We start from the raw sequence: 27,686 nt of genomic DNA, 5'->3' as shown, positions 1-27,686 counted from the left end.
ACGCTGTGCCCCATCCTCCAGTGAGATCACCGACATGCAAGGGTGGATCTCAGGCCAGGTTCTGCCCTGGGCAGCCTTTCTAGGTTGCAGGTGTCTTTCTTATCCATCAGGCGTCCCGCAAGCACCAAGAAATTGCCAGGCCCCTTGCCCTTTGTGCTGAAAATTGAGGCTCGGAGACGTTTAGCAGCTGCCGCCCTCCACCCTCCCTGCCCACGGTGGGTCCGTGGCAGTGCAGGCACCCATGGGACTATCTTAGCCCTCGCAGCCACCTGTTCATCTGTAGCCTGGACTTCCTGCAAGGAGGTCACCAAAGAACCTCCACCCACCGGTCCTCGAATCCAGTGAAGAAGGGGAAGCCACTTTAGCTCCCATTGTGCAGATTTCCACCTGCAGAACTGAGATCTGGGACTGGGAAAACCCCAAAGCAGAGCCGCGGTCGGGGCTGAGGTGAGGGGAAGGGGGAAGGGAAATCTCTGTTGCTCTGACTGTGACACTCATGCCGTCCCGCCTGGACTAGGGGGATCTCGTCAGCGGGTCTGCAAGCACCAGGCCGCGGCCAGGCCTTCCACGGCGGTTCCGGCTTCCGTGTGAGCACCGCCTGCGGACAAAAGGCCAAGGCCGCAGGGGCAGTCCCCCGAGCGACCCCGTAGCGCCGGGAGGCGGGGTGGTGGGCGGGCCAGAGGAGTACGTCTTGGCTATCCTATTGGCTTAAGTGAACGCCCATCTGGGCCCCGAGGCCCAGCAATTGGCCTATGGGGGCGGAGTTAGTGGAGCCCCAATGAATGGGGGGAGCCGGAAGCAGGAAGTGAGTTTGCGATCGGAGCAGCTGCTGCAGGTGAGGCTCCGCGCCCGCGTTTCGGGTCACAAAGTCATCCTCGAGGGACAGGGCGAATCTGGACCGAGTGCAAGATCATTTCCTTTCTTCTCCCCATCCAGTACCCCTTCTAAAGTCATTGCGGCCCCAAGGTTGAGGAACACTCCGGGCAGCAAAGAGTTAACACCCCTTTCAGAACCCGGTGGTTGTTTTGGGGGCGGAGCATCGGGAGTGGTGGGGGTACGCTGGGAACCTGTTACCAGTGTGGGAGGACTGGGTGTGGAATGCCCTGGGTTGTGAGATCCCCCTGGGTCCCTACGGTCTATGAGGCATTCGTAAATTGCTTGGTCTCGCTAAACCTTAGCCTCCATATCTGTAAAGTGAGTTTTCTTCCAGCCCTGAACTTCTGTGACTCTGTAGCCCCTCAGGCCGAGCACAGGCAGAGGGCAGGCAGGAGGATGCGGGGCCTCTTGAGAGTAGGACAAATCCTGGCAGCAGTGAGAGAAGAAAAGAGCACAAGGACAATCGTTTACTGCTATAAGTACATTACATCCGGGGTGACCTTACCTAATTCGCACACCCACGTGGTGAGGTTGGGATTGTTACCACCTCCCTTTTGCAGAGGCGGAAACAGAGGCGTAGCGTAGTGAAACAGTTGACTTGATTTGAGGAGTCTGGGGCTGAGCCAGGATTGCAATAGGAGCCTTCCAGCTGGCGGCCCGGGACGCTGTGGGAACACAGTGGTGAGCGGAACTGAAGAACCTGCAGAATTCTGAAGAGGAGGACAGGAGGTCAGAAGGAGGGAAGAGCTGGAGAGGGACCTGGGCTGGGGAGTCTAGAGACCCGGGTCTCTGCTTCTGACACTTCCCTTGTTATTAGGCAAAGCTCCTAGCCTCTGTGGGTCTCAGTTTCCCTGTCTGTAAGGCTAGGCAGTTTGATCCAATCTTTAAAGTTGAGGGGGCCACAGGCCAACTATGGCCGCCAATGTATTTTGTAATCTTCTGTGGTGAGTCACCTAACCTTCTCTGGGTCTCAGGCATATTTGGCAAATGGATAAAATGGTGTTTCCTTCCGTAGGAGTATTTGGTAGGATTAAACGAGATCATGAGAGTGTGGAGCCAGGTGTCGGGTAAATGATGGGCTGTGATGATGATGATGGTTCTCAGCAGGGCCCATGGCGGATACCCAGTACATCCTGCCCAATGACATCGGCGTGTCTAGCCTGGACTGTCGCGAAGCCTTCCGCCTGCTGTCGCCCACAGAGCGCCTCTATGCCCATCACCTGTCACGCGCCTCCTGGTATGGAGGCCTGGCTGTGCTGTTGCAGACCTCCCCCGAGGCCCCCTACATCTATGCCCTGCTCAGCCGCCTCTTCCGTGTCCAGGATCCCGACCAGCTACGCCAGCACGCCCTGGCTGAGGGTCTTACTGAAGAGGAGTATCAGGTCAGTTCTTTCAGGCTAACCTGAATTCCTTAAATGGTTTGTGGACGTGAGGGACCAGGAAGCAGGGGTACAAAGGTCTCCCTTTGGATTAGACCCAGAATTAGGAATACTGAAACCTCCCCTTTCTGGGCCTTCATTCTTCTCATCTGCAAAATATGCATGAGTTGTGGTGACCTGCCTCCAAGATCAAGGGTGGCTGCTGTGATTGTAACAAGGGCTGTGAGTAAAGGAACTAGCTGGAGATTTTGAGATGGTAGAGGAATGAGTGCAGGGTAGGGATCGGGTCTCTGTCTGGACCAGGTCTTCCTTTACCATGTTTTGTGTTCCTGGGCAGAACACTCTTCCTGTCCCCTGGTTTTTATTTGTTTGTGGGTCTGTGGGCCTAGTAATACAGGAATGCATTCTTCATGTATTGCAACAGTACAGGTAGACATCATGCAAAACACAGGGGTGGCTCATTCTCAGTGCCCTTCCCAGAGGTGACCTCTGAGGATGGCGGGGCGGACGGCCTTTTCAACCCTCTGTTTGTATTACATACTTCCATACGTTCTTGTGTAAGTGTATCTGTTCCTTATTTTCTCCATGTTCTTCTGAGACCTGCCTTTGAGACCACATGGGCATCGACCTAACCCCATATTTTGGAAAACTTCCATGGGGCACATATAACTCCACCTTATTCCTTTTTTGTTGGTTGTGAAACATTCACAGCAGAGTGCACTGTAGTCAGTATAATCTTTTCTTTATGCTGGATATTTCATTGTTCCCGGTTCTTATGAGTAGTGCCATAAGGAGCATACTTGTGTGCATGTGTGAGTAGGATCTATTTTTAGAAGTGGGGTTGCTGGCAAAAGGCCCTCTAATTTACCATTGAGTGGTGCTGTTAAATCATCTTCTAAAAAACTTTACCAAGAATGTATGAGACTGTGCCTGTTTTTCTACATGTAAAATGAAGGAATTGGAATGCCTAATTCTGAGCAGAGAGGCCCAGGCTTCTTCTTCTATCTTTTTTGAATTTTGTGTAATCACATCCCATCTCTAGGTCTTGATTTACTCATTAAAAGAGCTAAAAGCTGGGGAAATGTTTATAAATGGAAAGACGCTACCCAAGTATTGCTATTTTTAGTGGGATTCCTTTGTTTGTAAGTTGCAGAAACCCACCACAAATTGGCTTAAATGGAAAAGAAAATCATGACTTCTAGTTTCTGGCCTGGCATGTAAGGAGCTTAGAAGTCACCAGTCTGTCCTAACCACAAGTCAAAAGGTGAACAAACTGAAAACTAACAGTTCTCCTTAGATCATTAAGAGGAGTGAGGTCACAGGGCAAACTGTCGTCTTCCAAGTCGGAGAGAGATAGGCAGGTGCAGAGAATTACTACTTTCCAGGGCGAAAATTCATGAGCAGAAACCCGCTGGAACCAGTGCTGGGGTAGACAGACCTGAGTCATAATTAATGACTTGGCTACAGCCTCAGTGCAGAGGACTCCAGAGGGACCCCCTTGTAGGGGGGACCCCACACTTTGCCTCAGTCCAGAGGCAAAGACTCACCGAAAGAGTGAGACCTGACCGTGGGACCACAGAGTGCGTCCCCTGCCTGCACACTTTACCACCACATTGCTAAAGGCCTGTTTACAGCAGTTCCTCTTAGCCTGTATTTCATGTCTGCTTCAAGAAAAAAAAAAAAATACAAAATAGACTAATGGCAAAAAGCATGGTTTGAAAAGACCTGAGCAAACACCATAACCAGACTCAGGTATGGCAGGAATGTTGGACTCACCGGACCAGGGATTAAAATGACTATGATTGAGGTGTTAAGGGCTCTATGATAAAGCAGACAAATGTGAAAGGGCACATGGGCCATGTAAGCAGAGATAGAAATTCTAAGAAAGAACCCAAAATGTTAGAAGTCAAAAACACTATAACAGAAATGACCAATGCCTTTGAGGGGCTCCTTGGGAGACTGAACTCAGCTGAGGAAGGAGTCTCTTGAGTTTGAGGATATTTCAACAGAAACCTCCAAAACTGAAGAGGAAAGAGAGAAAAGGTGGGAACAGAGTAGAGTATCCAAGAACAGTGGGACAGTTGTAAGAGATGTACCATGTATATAATGGGGATACCAGAAGGAGAAGAGAGGAAGGAACTGAAAAAGATCTGAAACGATAATGACTTGGAAATGTGTTCCCAGCAGACCTGTCCTGCAGGAAGTGTTAGAAGGTCTTTGGAGAGAAGGAAACGCTGTAGGTCGGAGATTTGTGTCTGTGTTGGAGATGCAGGAAGAGCAGTAGAGAAGAAATAAGTGAAGGTTAAATACAAGCTTATTTTTCTGATTCTTAATTGATCTAAGAGATAACAGTTTGCTCAAAATAAGTAGAGATAACGTGTTCAATTATATATGTTTATAAATAAAACTTGTGTGCGCTATGCATGAGTGAGATAAGTGACAGCAATGACATGGGGGAGGGGAGGCAGGAATTAGGAGTTTTTTAATTATGAGGTACTTCCACTACCCGTGAAATAGTAGAGTGTTATTTGAAGGTGGACTTGGGTTTGTCGTAAATGTGTATTTCAAACTCTAGAGCCACCATTACAAAAGTAAAAAAGGAGATACAGCTGGTACGCTAAGAAAGGAAAGAAAATGGATTATAAAAGGCTCAGTTGAAAACCACAAAAGGCAGAAGAAGAATGGAAGACAAACACAGGAACAAAAAACAGGGACAACATACAGAAAACAGTAACAAATGTGGTCGGTGTTAGTCCAACTGTACTAGTGATCGCTTTGAATGTCAGTAGTTAAATGTACCAATGAAAGACATTGTCGGAGTGGATCAGAAAAACAAGACCCGACTAACTCTATGTTTCTACAGGAGACCCACTTTAAACATAAAGACACTTATAGATGAAAAGGGTTGGAGCGATAGATCCCATACTAACACTAAGCAGAAGAAAGTGGGTAGCTCGATTAATTTTAGAAAGAGCAAACTTAAGAGCCTGGAAAGTTGTCAGGGATAAGGAGTGGCATTACGAAATGATAAAAGGCTCAGTTCTCCCAGAAGACACAATGGTCTTCTAGTGTCGTATGTGTCTGACAAGAGAGCATCAAGATATGTGAGCTAAAACTGCAACGAGAAATAGATAAATCCATTGTTATAGAGATATTAACACCCCTCTCTCAGAAATGGATGGAGCAGGCGGAAAATCAGTAAGGACGTAGCTGAACTCAACCACTCTGCCGAACAACTGAACATGAAAGACACCTAGAGACCGCTTCATCCAGGGTCAGAGCACACGCACTTCCCAGGCTCACACGGGACATTCCCCAGGACAGACCGCATTCTGGGCCAGAAAGGGGATTTCTTCTTTTATACCAGCAATGAACAGGCAGAATTTCAGATTAGAAATAATACCGTTTACAGTACAAAAAAGAAGACTACTTATGAATTCTACAAAACATGTACAAGACCAATATGAGGAAAGGTATAAAACTGATAAAACGTATCAAAGAAATAAATAAATGGAGAGACATTCACATTCGTGTAGGAAGACTTCGTATTGTTCAAGATGTCATTTCTTTCTTACCTGAATTATAGCAATTCCACTCAAACTCCCAGCAGGTCATTTTGTGGTATCAACAAACTGAAACTAAAGTTTATATGGAGGGGTGGAAGACTCTAAAGAGCCAACACAGTAGTGAAGGAGAAGAACCAAGTTGGAGGATTGATATCACTCGACTTTAAGACTCATTTGCTGCCTGCTGCATCTGTCTACTTTTCTTTTTGAAAGATTTTATTTATTTACTTTTAGAGAGAGGGAAAGTGGGGGAGAAAGAGAGAGAAATATCAACATGTGAGAGATTCAATTGCCTCTGGCTTGCAACCCAGGCGTGTACCCTGACTGGGAATTGAACCAGTGACCTCTCAGTTCCCAGGCTGGCACTCAGGCCACTGAGCCACACTAGCCAGGGTTGTCTATTTCTGGTAGAGGGGTGTTAATATCTCTAACTATAATAGTGGATTCATCTATTTCTCCTTGACATTTTATTAGTTTTGCCTCACATATTTTGATCTCTGTTGTTAGGCAAAAGAATAGCTGAATAGCTCAATGGGATAGAATACAGAGCCCAGAAATAGACCCCCATAAATACAGTAAATGGATCTTTGATAAAGGAGCAAACACAATACAATGGAGAAAAAAATAGTCTTTAGCCAGATGATGCTGGAACAACTAACTAGACATCCGCATGCAAAAAAATGAATCTAGACATAGATTTTACATTGTTCACAAAAATTAAATTAAAATGGATCATAGACTTAAGTGAAAAACTGTAAAACTAAAAGATAATAGGAGAGAATTCTAGATGAACTTGAGTTTGTAGGTGACTTTTTGTGTTTTTTTCCTTCCCCCGTTGGTGGCTGCCGGGTCGGGTTTTTTTTTTGCCCTATCCAGGCGGTTTTTTTAGATTTTTTTTTGTGGTCTACACCACAAAGTATACATGATGCATAAAAGAAATAATTGATAAGCTGGTCTTCACTAAAATTGAAAATTTCTGCTCTGTGGAAGACACTATCAAGAGAATAAAAAGACGAGCCACAGACTGGGGAATATTGTGGGAGATGCCCCATCTAGCAGAGCTTTCTGGCCACCACGGATGAGAATAAATCATGCTGAACATAATCTGTTCTGGCAGGAAGTGGGGTGGCGATTCCCTCTAGTGGGGAATGCCCCAAGCTCCTCTCCCAAACGGCTTTTATTGGGAATGGTATGTGTAGGTGTATACAGCATGCATGCGTAGCTCATTAATGAATGTCAAAAGGCTATAGTCATACAGAAAGAGGTGTTATCTATAGATAACAATTGAAGGAACAGAGATCTGCCTCAGGTCGGGGTCTGTGAGTTCTGCTGACACCAGATGGTCTTTGAGATGTATTTCATGAGATAAGGAGTTTATTCCTTATGCCTTGAACTTAAACATCCGGTTTATATCAACAGGGCTACACAAAGCAGAGCAAGCTTCAAAGGATACAATGTATTTATCAGGCCTGAAACCACCTGCGTTTCCTGGTTCCCCAGTGAGACTTACTGGTCTCTTTCAAGGGCTGCTCTTATAGGGCTACAGTCTCCAACACCACACAGAGTGGTCCCCAACAGAATATATTTGCAAAAGATGTATTTGATAAAACACTGTCATCCAAAATATATAAAAAGTCCTAACATGCAAACTAATTAAAAAGAACAAGCCGCGCGGGCCTGCGAACCAGACAATCGCGGTTCGATTCCCAGTCAGGGCACATTCCTGGGTTGCAGGCCGGTTCCCTGCAGGCCAGTTCCCAGCAGGGGATGCACGAAAGGCAACCATACATTGATGTTTCTCTCCCTCTCTCCTTCCCTTTCCCTCTAAAGATAAATAAATAAAATATTAAAAAAAAAAAAAAAAAAAAAGAACAAGCCAAAGGCCTTCTTCAAAGGTCTTTGAACTTCACCAAATATACTTCACCAAAGAAGATATACAGATGGCAAATAAGCATATGAAAAGGTGTTCCACGTCATATGTCATTAGGGAATTGCAAATTTAAAAAATGAGATAATCTCAACACATCCATTAGAGTGGCCAAAGTCCAAAACACTGACACCACCAAAAGCTAGCAAGGAGGTGGAACAATAGGAGCTCACATTCATTGCTGATGTACAGCTACTGTGGAAGAGAGTGTGGCAGCTTCTCACAAAACTAAGTATGCTCTCGACATACGAGGTCTGTCCAGAAAAAGTCCAGCCACTGTTGATGTAATGAGAATGGTTTGTAACCTGGCAGCCGAGGAGAGTGGACTGCAGTGCACATGCATGCACAATGGCGACTTCACTGTGCTCGGCAGTGGAGATGGTAGACAGTTGAGTGAGCATGCGTGGCCGTTGCACTCAAAATGACTGAGCAAGTCAAGCAACGAATCTACATCAAATTTTGCAATAAACTTGAACGTTCCTCCGCAGAAACCATTCAGATGATTCATAAGGCTGCAAGCGTGGGCAGCTGGTGATTGGCAGCTTCATCACGACAACGCACCTGCTCATGTATCATGTCTTGTTAGGGTTTTTTGGCAAAACATCAAATCACCCAGGGGACTCAGCCCTCCTACAGCCCAGATTTGGTGCCCTGCGACTTCTGGCTTTTCCCAAAATGAAAATCACCTTGGAAAAGAAAGAGATTTCAGACTGTCAACGAGATTCAGGAAAATACGATAGGGCAGCTGATAGTGATTGGGAGAACTGTGTGAGGTCCCAAGGTGCCCACTTTGAAGGGGACTGAGGCGTCATTGTCCTATGTACAGTGTTTCTTATATCTTGTATCTTCAGTAAGTGTCTCTGGTTTTCATATTACCTGGCTAGATACCTTCTGGGCAGACCTCACATAATCCAACCGTCATGCTCCTTGATATTTTTTACCAAGGGGGAAAATTTGAAAGGAGGTGAAAACTTATATCCATAGAAAAATCTGCACATGGATGTCTTAGCAGCTGTATGCATAATTGCCAAAACATGGAAGCAGCCAACATGCCCTTCATTAACTGAATCTCTCAACCGTGGTGCATCCAGACAGTGGAATGTTACCTGGTGCTACAAGGAAATGGGCTATCAAGCCATGGAAAAACATGGAGCAAGTTAAGTCCACATTACTGAGAAAGGAGCCAATCCGAAAAGGCTGAATACAGTCTGATTCCATCTATATGCTCTTCTGGAAAAGGCAAAACTATGGGACAGTAAGATCAGTGGTTGCCAGGCACTGGGGGGTATGCCGGAGGCTGGGGCACAGAGGATTTTTAGGGCAGTGAGACTGCTCTGTATGATACAGAGTAACGTGTCTCATACACAATGAATATTTGCCATACACCCGCCCAAACCCACAAAAGGCACAGCACTGAGGGTGAACCCTGATGCAGACTGTGGTCTCTGGGTGAGTGATGGGCAGGGTGTGCTCATCACTTGTAGTGAATGTCCCGCCCTGGGGGGGGGGATGTTGATGGTGGGGAAGACTGAATGTTTGGGGGAAGGGGATACAAGGCCAATCTCTGTACTTGCTGCTTAATTTTTCTGTGAAACTAAAATTGCTCTAAAAAATAAAGCCTATTTTAAAAGAGTTATTGACTCACATAATTGAAAAGTGCAGAACCAGAGAGGCTTCAGGCACAGCTAGATTCAGGGGCTCGGCGACAGCACCGCAGACTTCGTCTCAGCGTTACTTTCTCTCCTCACTCCAGCAGGCGAGCCTCAGGGACCCCACCACGCGTGATGCTCCCTGGTGTGAAACAGGCTCTTTGCACCCGGGAAACTGCCTGGGTGGGGAGGGCTCTTACTGGCCAGCTAGAGTGTATGCCCACCTCTGTGGTGGGGGAAGGAAGGTCCTCCTTCTCCCCCCACCCCGACTGCCCAAAGGAAGATGTGAGGTTTTGTTGCCAGCAGAAGGGAGACTAGTTTTGGGCCCAGCAAAAGCGATAGACTGGGTGACCGGTACCCCTCCAGCCATAACATTTGATGCTTCCAGCGCCCACTGCTGGCCGTGTTGGGGGCAGAAGGCAACAGGCCTTCTGCACGAGGAGGTGGTGTTTGAACTGGGCCTTAGAGGTCATATCGGTGGCCTCAGGTGGCAGAGAGGGTGGTGGGCGTAGTGGGAACAGAGGTGGGTGAGTGCTTGGAGGTGTTTGGATGCTGCTGAGACCAGTTTGGTGGGACAGTGGGCGTGTGAAGATTGGCCTCTGAAAGTATGTTGGGGCCTCCCAGCTGGCTCCTGCCCCCATGTTTCCCAGCCTCGCCCACAGTTGTTCCTCTGGGTGCTAACACTTGGGAGGGCGCCTCCCTGGAGCAGGGAGGCTGTGCCTGCAGGCGTCTGACGCTCCCTTCCCCCAGGCGTTCCTGGTCTACGCTGCAGGCGTCTACTCCAACATGGGCAACTACAAGTCCTTCGGCGACACCAAGTTTGTTCCCAACCTGTCCAAGGTGAGCTGAGGGAGGGCCGGGGAAGGTGAGGATTTCGGGGTCGGTAGAGGGGGTGTAGGGCCCTTAGTTAAGCTCTGACCCTGTCCCTGCCACACTGTGTGACCTGGGTCAGCCACCCAGCCTCACTGGGTGCTGTGGCCTCCGCACGATCGTGCTGACCCAAGGGGAGGATGTGCGAGTGTTTGGGGGACTGTCAGGTGCCTACAGAAATGAAGCCTCTTGGTCATCAGTAGGCACAGTAGAGAAGCCTGGGCATGGGGAGTCCCCCTGGGGCTGGGTACTCAGGTCCATCAGGGGCCAGGGCAGCTGTTACCCCAGGGCTCCCAGCCCTCACCGTACACAGGAAGTGCCTGGCCATCTTTCGGAAATGCTGCTTCTGGTCGAAAGGTCTGTGGTAGGGCCCCAAGTGTGACAGTTTTCAGGCAATGCCAAGGCCACTGGTCCATTGATTGCCGGGAAGTCTTAGATTGTGGGATAAGAGTTTGGGGGTGATGCGGGGGCTCCAGAGGCAGGTTTGGGCCATGTGGCCAGGCCAATGGACCCCTTCCCCTGCAGGAGAAGCTGGAACGAGTGATCCTGGGGAGTAAGGCCGCCCAGCAGCACCCAGAGGAAGTCGGGGGCCTCTGGCAGACCTGCGGGGAGCTCATGTTCTCTCTGGAGCCCAGGCTTCGCCACCTGGGGCTGGGGAAGGAGGTAAGGCTCCCAGCCCCACAGGAGTGGAGGGTTTTCTTCGAGGCCACCTGGTATGGTGTGGAGAGAAGGGGCCTAAAGGGGAGGCAGCGGGCTTTGCCTTACACTCTTGAGGCAAAGCTTGGGGAGAGCAACGTGGCAAGCCTTAGGGTTGGGTTGGCCTGTGAGGCTGGAGCAGGGCTGCAGGAGCTGGGGCTGGGCCTCTGTTTACTGTGTGTTGTTTGCGTTACAACGTTTCCCCCTGGAAAGAGATGGAGGGGGACTGAGGGAGGCTGCTGAGAGGAGGCGCAGGAGGCCCAGCACTGGAGAGGGAGTCACCAGACGCCCGCAGCCCCGCCCAGCCTCTGCGACTTCTTCCTTTCCACCTGCCCCTTCCTCGCAGGGCGTCACTACCTATTTTTCCGGGGATTGTACCATGGAAGATGCCAAAGTGGCCCAAGACTTTCTGGACTCACAGGTTTGGGAAACTTGAGGCAGTGTTTTACTGGGGCCCCCTTGCTACGAGCATCTATGCCTGGGTCGCAGCTTGGGTCCTTGAGGTGGAGACTTGGGGATCACTGTCTGAGAGCCAGCCTGTCTCCACTGAAGACGCCCCCACCCCACCCCAGGCCAAAGGGCCTCATGACAGCCTCGGGACAGGTCGAGGCAGAATGTCAGAGCCGCTGGGGGGTCACATGTGGGGCTCACCTCCCAGCTCAGCCACGCAGCTGCTACATGCCCAGCTTCTTTGTCTATGAAGTGGCACCTGCCTTGTGGAGCCCTGGGTTTGTTGAGGTCATGTGGCACAGTCAGGTCAGCGCCTAGTAAAAGTTGGTGCTCCATGGAGTGAACAGAGCAGAGAATCTGCCCTGGCTCAGACCCTCCCAGCCATCTCGGGCAGGTCCCCTGGTGGCCCAGCCCGCACTGGCTCTGTCTTCTCTCCTTGGCATGACCTGCTTCCCCTCCCCCACAGCCCTCTCAGGACTTACTCTCTCCCAAACCCTTGCTGTCTTTTCTAGAACCTCAGTGCCTATAACACACGGCTCTTCAAGGAGGTCGACCAGGACGGGAAGCCCCACTATGAGGTGCGGCTGGCTTCCGTGCTTGGCACAGGTGAGTTCCTTTCTATCGTCTATGAATGGGGATGATGAACACACTAAACTCTACTTCCTAAATAGCTCTCAACCACCTCTTAGGGCTTTGTGGCTCAGAACTCTTTGGTTACAAGTGGCAAAATCTATTTCAAGTTCTCTCAAACCCAAAAGAGACTTTACAGAGCTGTGTAAGTAAGAAGCCTAGAGTAGGAAGGCTTCAGGAACAGCTGGATCCAGCTGCTCAGACAGTCGTTTCAGAAAATTTGTATCTCCATCTCTTCTCTGGGCTCTCATCGAATTCATCCACAGCAGGCTACTCTCACTCAGGGCCTGATAGTTGCCAGTCTGAACATTGCAGCAGAAGGAGGGTCCTTTTCTCTCAGCAGTTTCTTCATAAGATCTGGGAGTGGCTTTATTTCCTCCATTTTGGGTCCCATATTTATCTGTGAACCAGTCTTAGTGGTCAAGGGCCAGGTCTCTGATCTGGTCCTGAGCCTACCTTGGAGCCAGGCAATGAGGTCAGCTCGTCCTTCCACCTGAACTGGAGGTGGTAGTGGACTGGTGGGGATTCTCAAAGGAAAATTGGGGTCTGTTTCCAGTGAGGGGGAAATGGATGTGGTATGGACACAAATGTCCAGACCCCTATGAGAACCTTAGCAATCTGGCCCTCCTGTCCCTACCCACCTCCAGCTTCCCAGCTCCCAGCCGTCCACTTAAACTCTGTGCCGCCAGCCATACTCAGCGACTTCCAATTCCTGGGAAACCCCTTGTTCTCACATCTCTTTCTCGGCCTCCGTGCAGTCTGTGCCCCCTTCCTGCCTGGAATGTCCTCCCTCCCCCGCAGATGTCTGCCTGATGACACCTTCTCATCCTTTAGGCCATGCATGGACGTCAGCTTCTCCCTGTCTTCCCATAGTGAAGGCCGGCTCTTCTCCTTTCCCATCAGCGCTCCCCGTAATGTCCCAGTTTTTCTTGTTTCCTCTATTTGCCTGCAGGCCCCTGGAGAGGAGGGACTGACTGTGCTTCATTCACCATTGTCTCCCTGGTGGTTAGCCCTTGGCAGATACTCATACCTGGTGTATGAATGAATGAAGATGGGTAGGGAACGCACTCCCGGTGGAGGGAGCAGCATGAGCCAAAGCAGAGTGGTGGGGAGGTTTAGGAATTAGTGAGTAGTTTGATTTGACTGGCGAAAAGTATACTGGGGCTGAGGAGTAGGAGTAGGTCATACCAGAATATAAGCTGGGCCTGTGCTTATGAGATGCAGTACGTAGGACAGTGGTTAAAAGTGTGGCTTTGGAGTCAGGCTGCCTGAGTGTATCAGTTATCCGTTGCTGAGTAGCAAACATCCCCCAAATGTAGTGGTTTAAATGACCTTTTCATGCTCACAGACTCTGTGAGTGAGGAATTTGGATGGGGCATCGCGGAACAGCTTGCCTCTGGCTGACGAAGGCCTGGGAAGACTTTCGGGCTGGGGGTGACTGGACAGCTAGGGGCTGGATTGTGTGCAGGTTTCCTTGTTCACACTTGTGGTGGTAAAATCTAGCTGTCCCTCGTCTGGGATCCCGGCTGTAGCAGTCAACGAGGATGTCTCACATGGCTTCTTTGGATTGCTCGCAGTGGCTGGGTACTGGAGTGAGCTCTCCAAGAGAACGAGGAAAAACGGTCTCCTTTTATGGCCTAGACTCAGCGGCACTCAGATGCGTCACTTCTGCCGTAGTCACAAGCCTCCCCACTTCAACAGGGGAGGTATATATATGTCCTAGAAACGTATTTTATTGATCAGAGACAAGAAGCAGAATGCAACCGTGTATGAGTATCCCATTGCTTCTGTAACCAATCGCCACGAGTGTAGTGGCATAAAACAACGTGAATTTGTTCTGTTACAGTTCTGGAGGGTCAAGGTTTCCTTGCCTCTTTCGGCTTCTAGAGGCTGCCTGCATTCCTTGGCTCACGACCCCTCCTGAGTCTCGCCGACTTCTTTCTTCCTCAACGCATGTACTTCCCATTCACCCTTTTGTCTCCCATAAGGACCACTGGCATGCATTTAGGGTACGGCTGTATTTTTTAAATGCAGTCTGCCGCACTGGGTTTGAATCCCACTCTACCACCTGCTGCCTGTGTGACCTTAGAAAACTTAATTAAACTTCTTGGTGCCTTAGTTTCCCCAACTGCAAGATGGAGACAGCCATTTCCCTCTTCCCCAGAACTGCTCTGAGGCTTAAATGAGTTGCCACTTGTAAAGGGCTTAGAATATTTCATGTAATGTGTGTATTTTTGAAGGTGGAAGCTAATACTAATTTCTGTTAGTATTAGCAATGGGCAGCGGGCAGCCATGGAAGAGCTTAGAGTAAGAGTGTGTCTGTGAGGAGCCTGCCAGGTGTCTCGCACTCACTCGCCTCTTGCCTGAGCGGTCCGCCTTTCCCTTCAGAGTCTGCTCCAGACTCTGAAATGACTTCTAGGCTGAAGAGCTACGAGTTCCAGGGGAGCCATTTCCAGGTGACTCGGGGGGACTATGCGCCCATCCTCCAGAAGGTGGTGGAGCACCTGGAGAAAGCCAAGGTAGGACTGGCTGGGGGTTAAGGTGTGTGGGCTGCAGACCCCCCTGGGCAGCAAGGGGGTGGGTAGGGGTGGGAGCGTGGCCTGAGGCTGACCAGTGCCTGCTCACCCCCAGACGTATGCAGCCAACAGCCACCAGGAGCAGATGCTGGCCCAGTACATAGAAAGCTTCACGCAGGGCTCCATCGAAGCCCACAAGAGGGGCTCCCGCTTCTGGATCCAGGACAAAGGCCCCATCGTGGAGAGGTGAGGGACCCAGCCTTCACCCACCCCAGCCCTCCTGCCCACCCCAGCCCTCCTGCCCACCCCTCTTCCATCTCTGCCCTTCTCTCCCCTAGTTACATCGGGTTCATCGAGAGCTACCGAGACCCCTTTGGTTCCCGTGGAGAGTTTGAAGGTACCTTCTGGGAGGCAGGAGCTCAGATTGAAAGCCCTTTCCCTGTATCCTCCGAGGGGTCTTCCCTTTCCCAGCTTGGCAGTAATAATGACAATAACCGCTGCCAGCGTGGATGACGTACCATGTAGTGGGTGCCTCCCTGTACCGACTCCTGTAGATACCATCATCCTGGGAGGGTTTCTAGCCTCGTTTCACCGCTGTGGGAACTGAGACACAGTAGTGGGTGGCGGAACCCAGGTGCCTTGGCTCTGGGCCACTTGGTGCTGCCTCTAGTGTAGGGTCCACACACGGGCTGTGTCTGTTCCAAGCCTGGCTTTGCTACTCACCGACTGTGACCTTGGGCCAGTTAACGCCACTTCTGAGCGTTTGTCACTCCATTCTAGGTGGAGGGGGGTGAGGCATTATATGCACGCCGCTGGGCACGATGCCAGGCACATAGAAGGGTAGGGTGATGGGGTGCATAGCTGTGAACTTGATTCGGCTGCTGTCAACCCAGGGTTGGTGGCAGGCTGGCTCGGCTCCCATGCCTACACCCACCGCAAGGCCCACCTGTGCAAGGCAGGGCATCCAGCCTGAAGATTTAGACTTGTCTTTTCTAAGCTCCTGGATGTAGAGTCTGGAGCGTCCAACCGCCAGATGCCATAGAGATTAACCAGGGAGAAGAGAAGAGAGCCCCACCAGCCCACGGTGGGGCTTGGATCTGAGCCCATAGGGAGCGGGAGGCCCAGGGGCCTGGTTGGGGGGACAGCTTTCCTGCCAGGGTCCTGACTCACCAGGGCTGCTCTGAGGGCTGAGACCCGAGCACCTCCTCAGTAGCCTTGAGCTTGGAGGCCACCCCCATTTCTGATATAACTCATTGTGATTATTAGAAAGGTAGTCCAGACTTCTGCCAAGATGGAGGCACAGGTGGGAACACTTTTCATCCTCGCACAACCAAATCTAAAAATAGTAAGATTTTAACAACAGTAAACACAACCAAACCACACAGAAAATCGAATACGGAGTCTGGGAACAACGGACCACTCAGCTAATCCGGTGAGAAGGGCGAAACCAGCAGTGGAGCCAGTTGGATAAAAAGATCCAGCACTGCACAGGCAGCCGGGGGTGCGGATCCCAGGTGCAGGCTACGGGCGGAACCCAGGGAAGAGGCGGGGCTGGCTGTCTGCGGTCGGTCGCGCATTTGCACACAGATAAACCAGTGAAGAGGCGAGCATTGTGCAGGCCTCAGTGACTAGCGAAGGGCGGCAGACTCACACATTTGCGCTCGGATAAGCAGGCAGGGGCAAGCGGTGCGGCGGACTGGGTGAGTGAAGAGGACCACCATTGCTCCCTCTCTGACCCCGCTCCCACATACGGCGTGACAAACCTGCGACCTGGGTGGCCCCACCCCGATAAATACCAAGGCGCCTCCCCTCCTATGTAACAGGCATTAACGGATCAAAACATGGCTCAAGAACAACTCAGAGCCCCAGAGCTGATAAATCTAAGCGATGAAGAAATAGCCAAACTTTCAGATGCACAATTCAAAACACTGGTGATCAGGATGCTCACAGAACTGGTTGATTATAGTCACAAATTAGAGGAACATATGAAGGCTAAACTAATTGAAATGAAGGGAAATGCACAGGAAACCAATAGTAATGGAAAGGAAACTGGGACTCAAAGGAGTGGACCAGAAAGAGGAAAAAAATGACCAAACAGAAAAGGATGAAGAAACAATTCAAAAAAATGAGGAGAGGCTTAGGAACCTCCAGGACATCTTTAAAAGTTCCAACATCTGAATTATAGGGGTACCAGAAGGGAAGAGGAACAGCCACTAGTGGAACACTTATTTGAACAAATAATAAAAGAGAATTTCCTCAATCTGGCAAAGGAAATAGACTTCCAGGAAATCCAGGAAGCTCAGAGAGTCCCAAAGAAGTTGGACCCAAGAAGGAACACACCAAGGAACATACCAAGGAGCATCATCATTACATTAGCCAAGATTAAAATGAAAGAGAGAATTCTAGAAGCAGCAAGAGATAAGGGGACAGTCACCTACAAAGGAGTGCCCATCAGACTGTCAGTTGATTTCTCAAAAGAGACCTTACAGGCAAGAAGGGGCTGGAAAGAGGTATTCCAACTCATGAAAACCAAAGACCTACAACCAAGATTGCTCTATCCAGCAAAACTTTCATTTAGAATGGAAGGGCAGATAAAGTGCTTCTCAGATAAGATCAAATTCAAGGAGTTCATCATCACCAAGCCCTTATTATATTAAATGTTAAAGGGACTTACCTAAGAAAAAGAAGATAAAAAGGATGAACAGTGAAAGGACAGCAAACTCACAGTTATTAAGAACCACATCTAAAACAAAAGCAAACTAAGAGGACAGCTAGATCAGGAGTGAACCATAGAAATGGAGATCACATGGAGGGTTAGTAACAGGGGAGTGGGAGGAGGAGAAGGGGGGAGAAAGTACAGAAATAAGTAGCATAGACAGTAGATAGAAAATAGGGGGGAGGGTAAGAATAGTAGGGGAAATATAGAATCTAAAGAACTTGAGACACGTGGACATGAACTAAAGGGGGGGAATGGTGGGGGAGGGGTGTGCAGGGTGGAGGGGAATGGAGGAGGGGAAATAGAACAAATGTAATGGCATAATCAAAAAAAAAGTTAAAAAAAAATAGAAAGAAAAAAAAAATAGAAAGGTAGTCCATGCTCACGGTAACAATTTTTTGAACATACAGGAGAAAATCAACTGTGATTGCGCCCGCCCCAAGCTTAGAATTTGGACTATACTTTTTGTCTTTCGTTTTTATGTAGAGCTACACGTGTTTAAAAACATATACGTGTGTGTGTAACTTAAAAATTCATGTTTGTTGCAAGTGAGTGGAGCAGAATGATCTGGAGGAGGAAGTGTGAATCCCCTTTACCGCCTTCTCCTGTGCCGCCGTGTTCATGGCTGCTGAGCAGGAGCGCTGGGGCTGTGCCTGTTAGATTTAGTGCGAGCTCCTGGCTCAAAGCAGTGTTGCCAACATCGCACTCCCCAGAACACACTTTCCGTGAGGACCACACAAGCCAGACGCTCTTGCCTGGCAGGACAGCACACAGTTGCCCCGAGAAGAAGAGTGTCCTTCTTTGCTCCTGCAGCCCCTTCCACTGAGAATCAGTCTGTCTCCACCACCCTCTACGTACTCCCTGCAAACCCCCTTCTGATCCATCTGAGATGTTAACCTGCAGAGCCCTTCTCTCCCATGCTAGCCACCCTGACTAGTGAGGGAGGCGGGGCCCTCCAGGGAGGTGGGGCCCAGCCCTGGGTCACCGCTCTTCACAGTGGCTGGCACACCGTCCTGGTACAAGGCGGGCACACACTGTGTGCATGAAGACGGGGGCGGGGTGGTTAAGGGTCAAGCCCAACCCACCCAGAGCCCCTTCTCTTCCGCAGGCTTCGTGGCCATGGTGAACAAGGCCATGAGTGCCAAATTTGAGCGGCTGGTAGCCAGTGCGGAGCAGCTGCTGAAGGAGCTGCCCTGGCCCCCTGCCTTTGAGAAGGACAAGTTCCTCACCCCAGACTTCACCTCCCTGGATGTTCTCACCTTCGCTGGCTCCGGCATTCCTGCTGGAATCAACATCCCCAACTGTGAGCCTCCTCGGACCCAGCCACCCAGCCATGACAGTGCCCCCAGTCCCCCAGGAGCCTCTATTTAGCGTTGCCCCTCCCCCTCCATACACTCACCTGGCCCCAAACTTCCCTGTTCAGTTCACCATCCCAGCCTGTTGCTCTTGTCTAGACCCTCGTCTGTGACCTTTTTGACCTTTGCCCCTTCTCTCCCTGGTCCCCTCCCTGCCCTCTCCAGATGACGACCTGAGGCAGACAGAAGGCTTTAAGAATGTGTCACTGGGGAATGTGCTGGCCGTGGCCTACGCCACACAGCGGGAGAAGCTCACCTTCTTGGAGGAGGATGACAAGGTGGGTGGCCGCAGCTCGAGGAACAGGGTGGGGCCTGGCCTGACCTCAGCCGACCCAGCAAGGCAGATGACCCAGTGCAGGGTCGGGGAGAGCGCGGCCTCCCACCTGGCACTGCCGCTTCTCGGCCATGTGACCTGTGACCTGTGACTTCAGAGCCTGTCAGAAGGGTTGGCAGTCGCTTCCTCCCGGGTTGTTGCCGGGATGAGCTGGGCCGTGCGGTCTGTGCCCAGTGTGGAGCCTGGTTGTCGTGGGCCTTTACCAAACATGTTTCATCATGGGCCCTCGGCTGGGCAGGCTGCGTGGCCATGGGGGGGCAGTGGCCCGTGTGAGTCTCTGATTGTCTTGGCAGGACCTGTACATCCGCTGGAAGGGGCCCTCCTTTGATGTGCAGGTGGGTCTGCACGAGCTGCTGGGTCACGGCAGCGGCAAGCTCTTCGTGCAGGTAAGAACATGGCCGGTGCCCAGGCCTGCAGCTCCCCTCCCCCAGGATCAGCCCTTCCTGGGGGTGGGGGGGACCCTGCTCCAGTCGTTGCCTTCAAGGGCTTTAGGTCAGGTAACAAGTACGGCCCCTCAAGTAGTGAAGTCCCTGTCGCACCCTCTCCCAAGATGCCCCAGAAGCTCCGAGGATTGAATGGGATCTTCAGGACAGTCCAGCTGCGGTACCCCCACCACAGACTGCCACACGGGAGGAACCCCTTCCTCAAGCCAAGGAAGTGGGCCCTGGGGGTGTGACTCAGGCAGCCCTGGGGACAAATAGGCTGGCAGGGGACAGTCTCTGGTGCTCCTGGTCCTGAGGCTGCAGCACTTTCTGTCTCTGTACCACACTTCCTGGAGCTCTCGCCTTTTCGGGTGTTATAGGGAGCCACGTCTCCCCAGAACAGCCCCTCCCTGCCAGCTGGCCCAAGAGACCAGAGCCCCCGCAACACCCACTTGGGGAGAATGAAAAGGACAGATAAGCTTTCCGCAAGCTGAGGAAAGCCTATGAGGATGGCCAGCACAGAGCTGCCAAGGGGAACCGCCTGGAGGGGACGAGGGAGCACATCCCAGAGTGTGCTGGGCCTGCTCCTGGTGGGTGGGGCGGCCCCACCAAACGGGAAGGGGGGGCTGGAGCTGGGTCTCTGAATTGGGCTGGGGAGTCAGGAGGATTCGGAGAGCGTCTGGTGAGGGGAGCAGCCTGGTGTCGGGCCTTGTCCAGGCTTTGAAGTAACAGGGAAATTGGAATAAATGTGGCCACTCTGTGGCCTTGGATAAGTCAGTTCCCCTCACTCAGCCTCAGTTGACCTGTCTGTAAAATGGGGTTCCTGACCCCTGCTGTATATAGGCTATTACGAGCAATCATAGCAAAGCCCTGGGCAAAGGAGGCCCTTAGCAAATGTGTGTTCTTATTAAGGGACAGTGTGCACAGGCGGGGTGTCTGAGTCTCTGGGCCTCGGTTTCCTCCTCTGTGAAGTGGGGTAGTAGTACAACCCTCCTCGGAGGGTGGTTGTGAGGATTAAATGGATGATGCGTGAAAGATGCTTAGCACACGGACAGCCTGGTGAGGGTGATGCGTGCTCGAGGTAGACAAACACATGCTGGGGCCTCTGCCGGCACCGGGAGCCGGACTAGGGAGCCACAGGGAGGAGCAGCGAGGCTCTCTGGCCCTCACTTGGGACTTCTCTGGCTGGCATCTGGAGATACTGGGTCCAGGTTTTCCCGTGGTTTTGGACAAGTCCCTCCCCTTTCTGTGCCAGGGCCAGGGACCCTGGCTCTTCAGCCTCCTGCGGGCTCTGAGAGGGTAGCCGGTGTCCCAGGACTCGGGGTTGGAGGCAGCAGTATGTCCATGGACCTGCTTTCCACTCTTGGCTCCTGGTCGCCTTTCTGAGCCACTCCTGAAGGCCTGGACCTGGGCATGGACACCTCTTCCTCACCCACCCCATGTCAATGACCCTTCTCCTGCAGGATGAGAAAGGAGCATTCAACTTTGACCAGAAGTCTGTGGTCAACCCGGAGACAGGGGAGCAGGTAAGGGTGGCCTCAGCGGAGCCCCAGGGTGCTGGGAGGGTGAGCATGGGTGTGGTGGCAGCCTCCCCTAAACCTGTTTCCTGGGCCTCCCCTCCCAGATTCAGAGCTGGTACCGGAGCGGGGAGACCTGGGACAGCAAGTTCAGCACCATCGCCTCCAGCTACGAAGAGTGCCGGGCTGAGAGCGTGGGCCTCTACCTCTGCCTCCACCCCCAAGTGCTGGAGTACGGAGCAGCAGCTGCAGCAGGCGTGGGGCGGGCCTCTTTGGGCGGAGGAGGTGCCGGCATGGAGGGCAGGGCCCAGGCATCCCCGGAACCCCCCTGCCACCTCCCTCTCCTCCCCCTAGGATCTTTGGCTTTGAGGGGGCTGACGCAGAAGATGTGATCTACGTGAACTGGCTCAACATGGTGCGGGCCGGCCTGCTGGCTCTGGAGTTCTACACCCCCGAGGCCTCCAACTGGAGACAGGTGGGGCCCCAGGGGGTTCCTCAGGAATGGGGAGCCTGAGATGGGGGCCAAGATCAAGATTCTAGGTAGAGGGACGGTAGAGGGAGGCAGAGGCCCACAAACTGGATTTCATCTTGGACTTCATGCATGGGGACAAGTCACATCACTATTGTGAGCCTCAGGGTCCCTCACTGCGAAATGGGAGCATAACCTCCCTGCCCACCTTTGAGGGCAGATCAGATGAGATGATTTTACTACAACTCCTAATAGTTGACTTGCACAGGACTTACTGTGCGCCAGGCCCAGTTCTAAGCACTTTACACGAATTGACTCATTGGTTCCCAGAATAAGCCCCAGGAGGTAGATACTATTATTACCCTCATTTTAGAGATGAGGGGACTGAGGCACAAAGAGATGAAGTAACTTGCTGGTGGGTAGCACAGCCAGGATTCAGACCCAAGCAGTGTGCCTCCAGAGCTTCCGGCTAGACCGCCCCGTTATGACAGGCACCTTGGAAATAGGGTAAGCAATAGAAATGCATTAGCCCTGGCTGGTGTAGCTCAGTGGATTGAGTGTGGATGCAGTTTGATTCCCAGTCAGGGCACATGCCTGGGTTGCAGGCCAGTTCCCATCAGGGGACGCACGAGAGGCAACCATACGTTGACATTTTTCTCCCTCTCCCCTTACCCTCTAAAGATAAATAAATAAAATCTTTTTAAAAATGCTTTAAACAGCCAAATGCATACTTTAAGGAGGGAATATTATGTCATCAAAAGAACAGGCATTTTAGAGTCAGGAAACCTGGGTCTGAGTCCTTGCTGTCCCTTAGCAGCTGTGTGATCCTCAGCAAGTCACTCTACCTCTCTGGGCCTCTGTTTTGTCATCCGTAAACTGGGATAATGATGCCCTCTTCACCCCTCTGTTGAATGCAAACAAGAATGTGGAGGAGAAAGTGCTTGGGGTCCTCGTGGTGAAGCTACTTGGGGATAATGGCTATTGGGGGAAATGGCTTCCTTGTCCTCCAGGGAAGCCTGTCTTTCCATATGAGCAGAGTAAGGAGGGGGCATTTGAGGGAAGAGGAATTAGCAGAAAAGGAGAGAATGAAACAGTAAGAATACTTGATAGTTAATGAGCACATACTATATACATCAGGCCTCCGGTGCCTGCCTCAGCAGCACGGATGCCATACATCAGGCGTCGGACTGAGTGTTTGGTCCCTTTGTCCTCGGCCCCTGCAGGCCCACATGCAGGCCCGGTTTGTGATCCTGAGGGTCTTGCTGGAGGCTGGCGAGGGACTCGTTACCGTCACTCCCATCACAGGCTCCGATGGACGCCCGGATGCCCGGGTCCGCCTTGACCGCAGCAAGATTCGGTCAGTGGGCAAGCCCGCCCTGGAGCGGTTCCTACGAAGACTCCAGGTAAGCAGAGGCCTGTTGCCGTGGGCCCCCTCCAGCCTCACCCTATTTCCCCACCTTCTACCACTGCCTCATAGTCACCCATTTACTCATTCATTCTGTGAGTCTGCATACTGAGCGTTATTTACCGTATGCCAGGCACCAGAATAAGCTGTGAGCAGTTTCTTACCTGGAAGTGAGGGCAGGTAGACAACAGATTTGTTAACAGTACATGAACAAGATAATTACGGATCATGACATGAGCTGTAAAGGCAACAAAACTGGGTGATGTGAGATTGGAGGGCAAATTGAGGTGGCAGAGATGTGATAGCCAATGAGATTGCGGAGCCTTCTCAGCCTGGCTGATCGTGGAGGGCTTCTTGGAGGAGGTGGTATTTGAATTGGCATTTGAGTGCCAAGAAATTGTGAGAGCAGAGGAAACAGAAAGCACAAAGTCTGGTCCGAGGACTAGAATGAGCTTGTTGGGTTGAGGGAAGGAAGGAGTCCTAGAGCTCGGTGAGTGCCGGGGGAAGGGACAGCTGTCAGCATGGCCCTGCCTTCTGCTCAGGTGGGGGTGCTTAGAGTTGGGATACCTTCTGGGGTTCTGATGCCAGTGCTCGCCAGCCTTGTAACTGGGGCAGCATGCTTCTCCCTGGCCCCACTCGTCTCATCTGTCCAATGGGACACATTGCCCGCCTCACATGGCAGGGATTCCATGGAACAATGTGCCTCCGGATCTGATCTAATAGAATGTCATGTGTTCCACGTCATGCGACATGAAGTGCAGTCTGTGGACCAGCAGCACCAGCATCACCCAGGAGCTGGTTAGAAGTGCAGATTCTTGCAGATCTTGCAGATTCTTGGATCCCACCCCAGACCTGCTGATTCTGAAGTTCTTGGAGCAGAGTCTGGGGCTCTGCGTGTTGACTAGTCTGCCAGGTGGTTCTGACCCTTAACAAAGTTTGAGGATCACTGATGAGCCGTTATTTTTCTTTTCTTTTAAGATTTTAATTTATTTTATTTTTAGACAGTGGGGAAGAGAGGGAGAAAACGAGGGAGAGAAACATCAATGTGTGTGCGGTATCTTATTCTTCGTAACATATATACTATATATTTTAATGGGCACTTACTATGTGCTAAGCACTTGATCTGCATTTCTCTTACTCAGCACAGCCACACTAAGACCAGATGCGCTCCAGGGCTGGGCGCCATTGGCTGTGGCCCCAGTAGAGCCCTGTGAGCGCAGGGTGGGCACCCATTTAGGCATTGACTTTTTCTGCTTCCCACAGGTGCTGAAGTCCACGGGGGATGTGGCCGGAGGCCGGGCCCTGTATGAGGGGTATGCAGCTGTCACTGACGCACCCCCCGAGTGCTTCCTCACCCTCAGGGACACGGTGCTGCTCCGCAAGGAATCTCGGAAGCTCATTGTTCAGCCCAACACTCGCCTCGAAGGTAACGGACTCCTGAGTCCCCTTCGGTGGAGACCTTGCAGAGGTGGCCTCGAGCAGCCCAGGGGCTCAGGGAAGGCTACTTGTGGTGACTCCTGCCTCTCTCCAGGCTGAAGTTCTCCTCATGCCAAACCTCAGGCCAAAACCTTGGTGTCCGCCACCGCCACCATCACTACCACTGTACCCACAGTCATGCTGGTTGTAAGATGGTAACAGAAGGTTTGAGAAAGGCCAGCAGAGCAGGGGCTCGTGGAACAAACAGGCCCCAGGGGGCCAGACATGGTATCAGAGAATCAGACCTCGCCCTGGAGTGCCAGGAGTGGTCAGGGCGAGCAGTGAGCTGGGACCCAGCAGACCAAGTGGAAGCCTGGGGACGATGTGATTCGGCCGAGCCAGGACAGATATCAGTAGCCCTGTGGTCCCTCTCCCTTTTCAAGTGACGATTCCGTTCCCAGAAGCCCTGACCCGGGCTGCATTGCACTGGGATCTTTTGTATTACAAGCCGTTGGGGTCCCAGCACCTTGGCGCCTTCACTTTCCCTCACCCCTTGACTTGTGTCTCCTGCATCTGGTCCGGGAGGCACCAGGGAAGAGGTGGGGCCAGTCGGTGGGGAGAGCCTGAGCTTCAGAACTGCTCGAGACCTTGTCCTGGTGACTTGACCGTTCCGGACTTGGGTGTATTTGTTCATAAAGCCAGTGTTGATGTGTGCTGACCCTGCAGGGAGCCTGAGTTACTGTATTTTGCCGTGTATGATGCGCTCCTGTGTATAATGCACAGCTATGTTTTTGTGTATTGTACGTGGGATTAATTATTATATCTATTACTATACTCATGTATAGTGTGCATCCTTATTTTGCCCTAAAAATTTGGGGCAAAAAAGTGTGCATTATACCAGGTAAAATATGGTAAGTACTTCCTCCAAGTTCTAAGTGCTTCCTGGGGTTGATTAACCCTTTAAATCCCCATAGTAATTCAATGAGGTAGGTGATTTGTTGTCCCCATTTTACAGATAAGGCAATTGAGGCCCAGAGAATAAATTGCTCAAGGCTGACAGCTTTATACTGGAGGAGACCAGAGTCAAATTTAATGAGGAAAAAGCATTTAAGAGGCTTATCCTAAACTCTTTTCTTTGCACTCCAAAGGCTCATGGGATTTGACCCCAGCCCTTCCCTGCCCTCCCTCCGCAGGCAACCCTCTTCCCTGACTCACTGCCCTCCAGGTGCGTGGGCCTTTCCATTTCTCCAACCCCCTGAGCAAGCTCCACTCCTGTAGCCCTTGCAGTTGCCGTTCCCTCTGATTGGCCTGGTCCTCCCGCAGATCTTTGTCTGGCTCGCTCTTCTTATCATTCAGGTCTCTGTTAAATGGCATCCCCTGGGAGAAGCTATCCCTGACCCCTTAGTCTGTAGTAATCCCTTCAGGCCCTGTATTCTATCCCTCAGCTTTATTTTCTTCATTCACCCATCACTCTGCCATTTTCCCATCTGTCTCGTCTCCATGACAGCAGGAGTGGCACACCTCCTGCAGCTGGCACACAGGAGTAGCTCCATGCCTGTCAAAAGAGTGAATGAATGAATCATGCCGGGTACATAGTAAGTGCTCACTACATGGACAATATTGTCATCACTTTGATTGTCCAGCCCTGTAGGAGCCTTTGGGGATCAAGAAGTGAATTGGACCCAGACCCTCTCCTCAAGTACTTAGCAGCCCACTAGGAAGGCCTTAATGAGTGCCCAGGAGACACAAACAGTGGTTTGAGCAGGTGGAGGAGAGATCACATTCACCTTCAAGGGAGTCAGGGAAGGTTCTGGGGAGGAAGTGTGACTGAACGAGCCCTGAAGGACAGGTTGGATTTCCGAAGGTAGTGTTGATGGTGATGCTGGCTAACTTCTGAGGACTTTCATCTGCCAGGCGCTGAATGAAAACTTTCCATGGGTTAACTCCCATCATCCCAATGAGGACATGATTATCCCCATTTTTTAGCTGGAAACTAAGACACAGGGATTCTCTGTTTGCCCGAGGTCACATAACTAGTGGGTAGCAGAACCGGAATTTGAACTTGGGACATCTGAACCCAAAGCTTGTGTTCTTAGCTCTGTATGCCCCACAATGCCAGAGAACGCAGCAAGGTGCTGTGGGTGGATAGAGCAGTGGATGTGCGTTAGAGAAAAATGCTTCCCAGGAGTATTCAGGAGTACTCCTGAACACTATTCCCAGGAGTACAATAGTACTCTGTTCTGATCAATAATGTACACTGTATTCAGATCAATACAGTGCATTATTGTATTGATCACTACAGCTTCTTGAGAGAAGAGATACTGTGCTTGCCCCCACTTTACAGATGAGGAAACTGAGGCTTAGAGGTTGAGAAACTTGCCCAAGTTCCCACAGTGGATGGAGGTGAAGCAATTGCTGGACTGTAAGCTCCTGGAAGCCAAGGGCTGTGTCTCTCACCTAACATGGCCCCTGGTATAAATCTTTTATTAAGTGAATTAATGAATGAATGAATGCAACCACTCATTAAATATTCCCCCTCTCATCTTTCCTTCTTTACATTGTTATTGTAAGGATGAAATTAGATAATAAACCTAAGGCACGGGGCCCAATTTTTGGCACATAGTAAGAGTCCCGGAAGAAGCAGCTGCTCTGATGGCGATGGTGATGGTGATGGTAATAATAATAATGATGCTTCCCTGTTAAGACCTTTTTCTGCTGCTGTTTTCTCTCCATGTCCCCCCCAGGCTCCGAAGTGCAGCTTCTTGAGTATGAGGCCTCAGCCGCTGGCCTCATCCGATCCTTCTCGGAGCGCTTCTCGGAGGATGGGCCCGAGCTGGAAGAGGTCCTCACCCAGCTGGCCACAGCCGATGCCCAGTTCTGGAAGGGCCCCAGCGAGGCCCCATCTGGCCAGACTTGAAGCAGATTTGTACAGCTCCTCCCCCGACTCCATCAAACCAAGGCTGCAAGTGGCCCCATTTCTGTGTGTGCATTAGGGGCTGGGTGAGGGGCAGGAGCTCGGGCCTTGGTGCTACCTCAGCTGAGGGTGGTGACACTAACCCCTTCCATTTGTCAGCACTTTCCACTTTACCAAGTGCTTCTGCGTGTTATCTCATGTGATCTGTGCTGCACTCTGTGGAGTGGGCAAGGCAGGGTGCCTTACCCTGCATGACAGAGGAGGAAATGGAAGTTCTGAGAAGTGACCTGACTAGAGCCGGCAGGACCCAACATCTCTCCCTGTGCTCTTCATGTATTACTTTTACAGAAAAATAAATATTAGAAACAACCACCATCTTTGCCTTTTGATCAATTTCTCCTTGTCTTTTGCTCCTGGCAGGGTAGTGGGATCAAGGCCTGGAGAGGGAGCAGGAGGGTCACTTTTAGGCTTCCATCCACAACAGGATGTTGACATTACCTCTAAGGATACACACACAGTTACAAAAATTAACAAAACACGAGTTTTGCAGTCTTCTTTTCTGCCGTATCTTGTATTTTG

The 27,686-nt window shown here is 51.2% G+C and overlaps 1 protein-coding gene across 5 annotated transcripts; it reads left to right on the top strand.

Moving 5' to 3' along the window:
• The first annotated feature begins 372 nt into the window (after positions 1–372).
• On the top strand, positions 373–27,482 carry DPP3 (dipeptidyl peptidase 3). 5 transcript variants are annotated; one of them, XM_037135294.2, is made up of 18 exons: positions 373–447; positions 1,981–2,258; positions 10,148–10,237; positions 10,793–10,930; positions 11,310–11,384; positions 11,926–12,019; positions 14,432–14,562; positions 14,675–14,805; positions 14,898–14,956; positions 18,384–18,578; positions 18,796–18,908; positions 19,258–19,350; positions 20,850–20,912; positions 21,011–21,135; positions 21,258–21,378; positions 22,596–22,775; positions 24,041–24,203; positions 26,938–27,482. In XM_037135294.2, the coding sequence occupies exons 2-18, from the start codon at positions 1,989–1,991 to the stop codon at positions 27,108–27,110; spliced, it is 2,214 nt and encodes a 737-aa protein (XP_036991189.2). In that variant the 5' UTR covers positions 373–447; positions 1,981–1,988; the 3' UTR covers positions 27,111–27,482. The 5 variants fall into 5 exon arrangements, with proteins under 5 accessions (XP_036991189.2, XP_036991185.2, XP_036991186.2 ...); XM_037135290.2 differs by lacking the exon at positions 373–447 and adding an exon at positions 769–835; XM_037135291.2 differs by lacking the exon at positions 373–447 and adding an exon at positions 773–835 and having other exon boundaries at positions 1,984–2,258.
• The last annotated feature ends 204 nt before the right edge of the window (positions 27,483–27,686 follow it).

Source organism: Artibeus jamaicensis, unplaced genomic scaffold (genome assembly GCF_021234435.1).
Source record: "Artibeus jamaicensis isolate MK-2021 breed Jamaican fruit bat unplaced genomic scaffold, CSHL_Jam_final scaffold_614, whole genome shotgun sequence".
Lineage (NCBI taxonomy): Eukaryota > Metazoa > Chordata > Mammalia > Chiroptera > Phyllostomidae > Artibeus > Artibeus jamaicensis.
The sequence above is the reverse complement of the archived record's forward strand: the minus strand, read 5'-3'. Positions and strand labels throughout refer to the sequence as shown.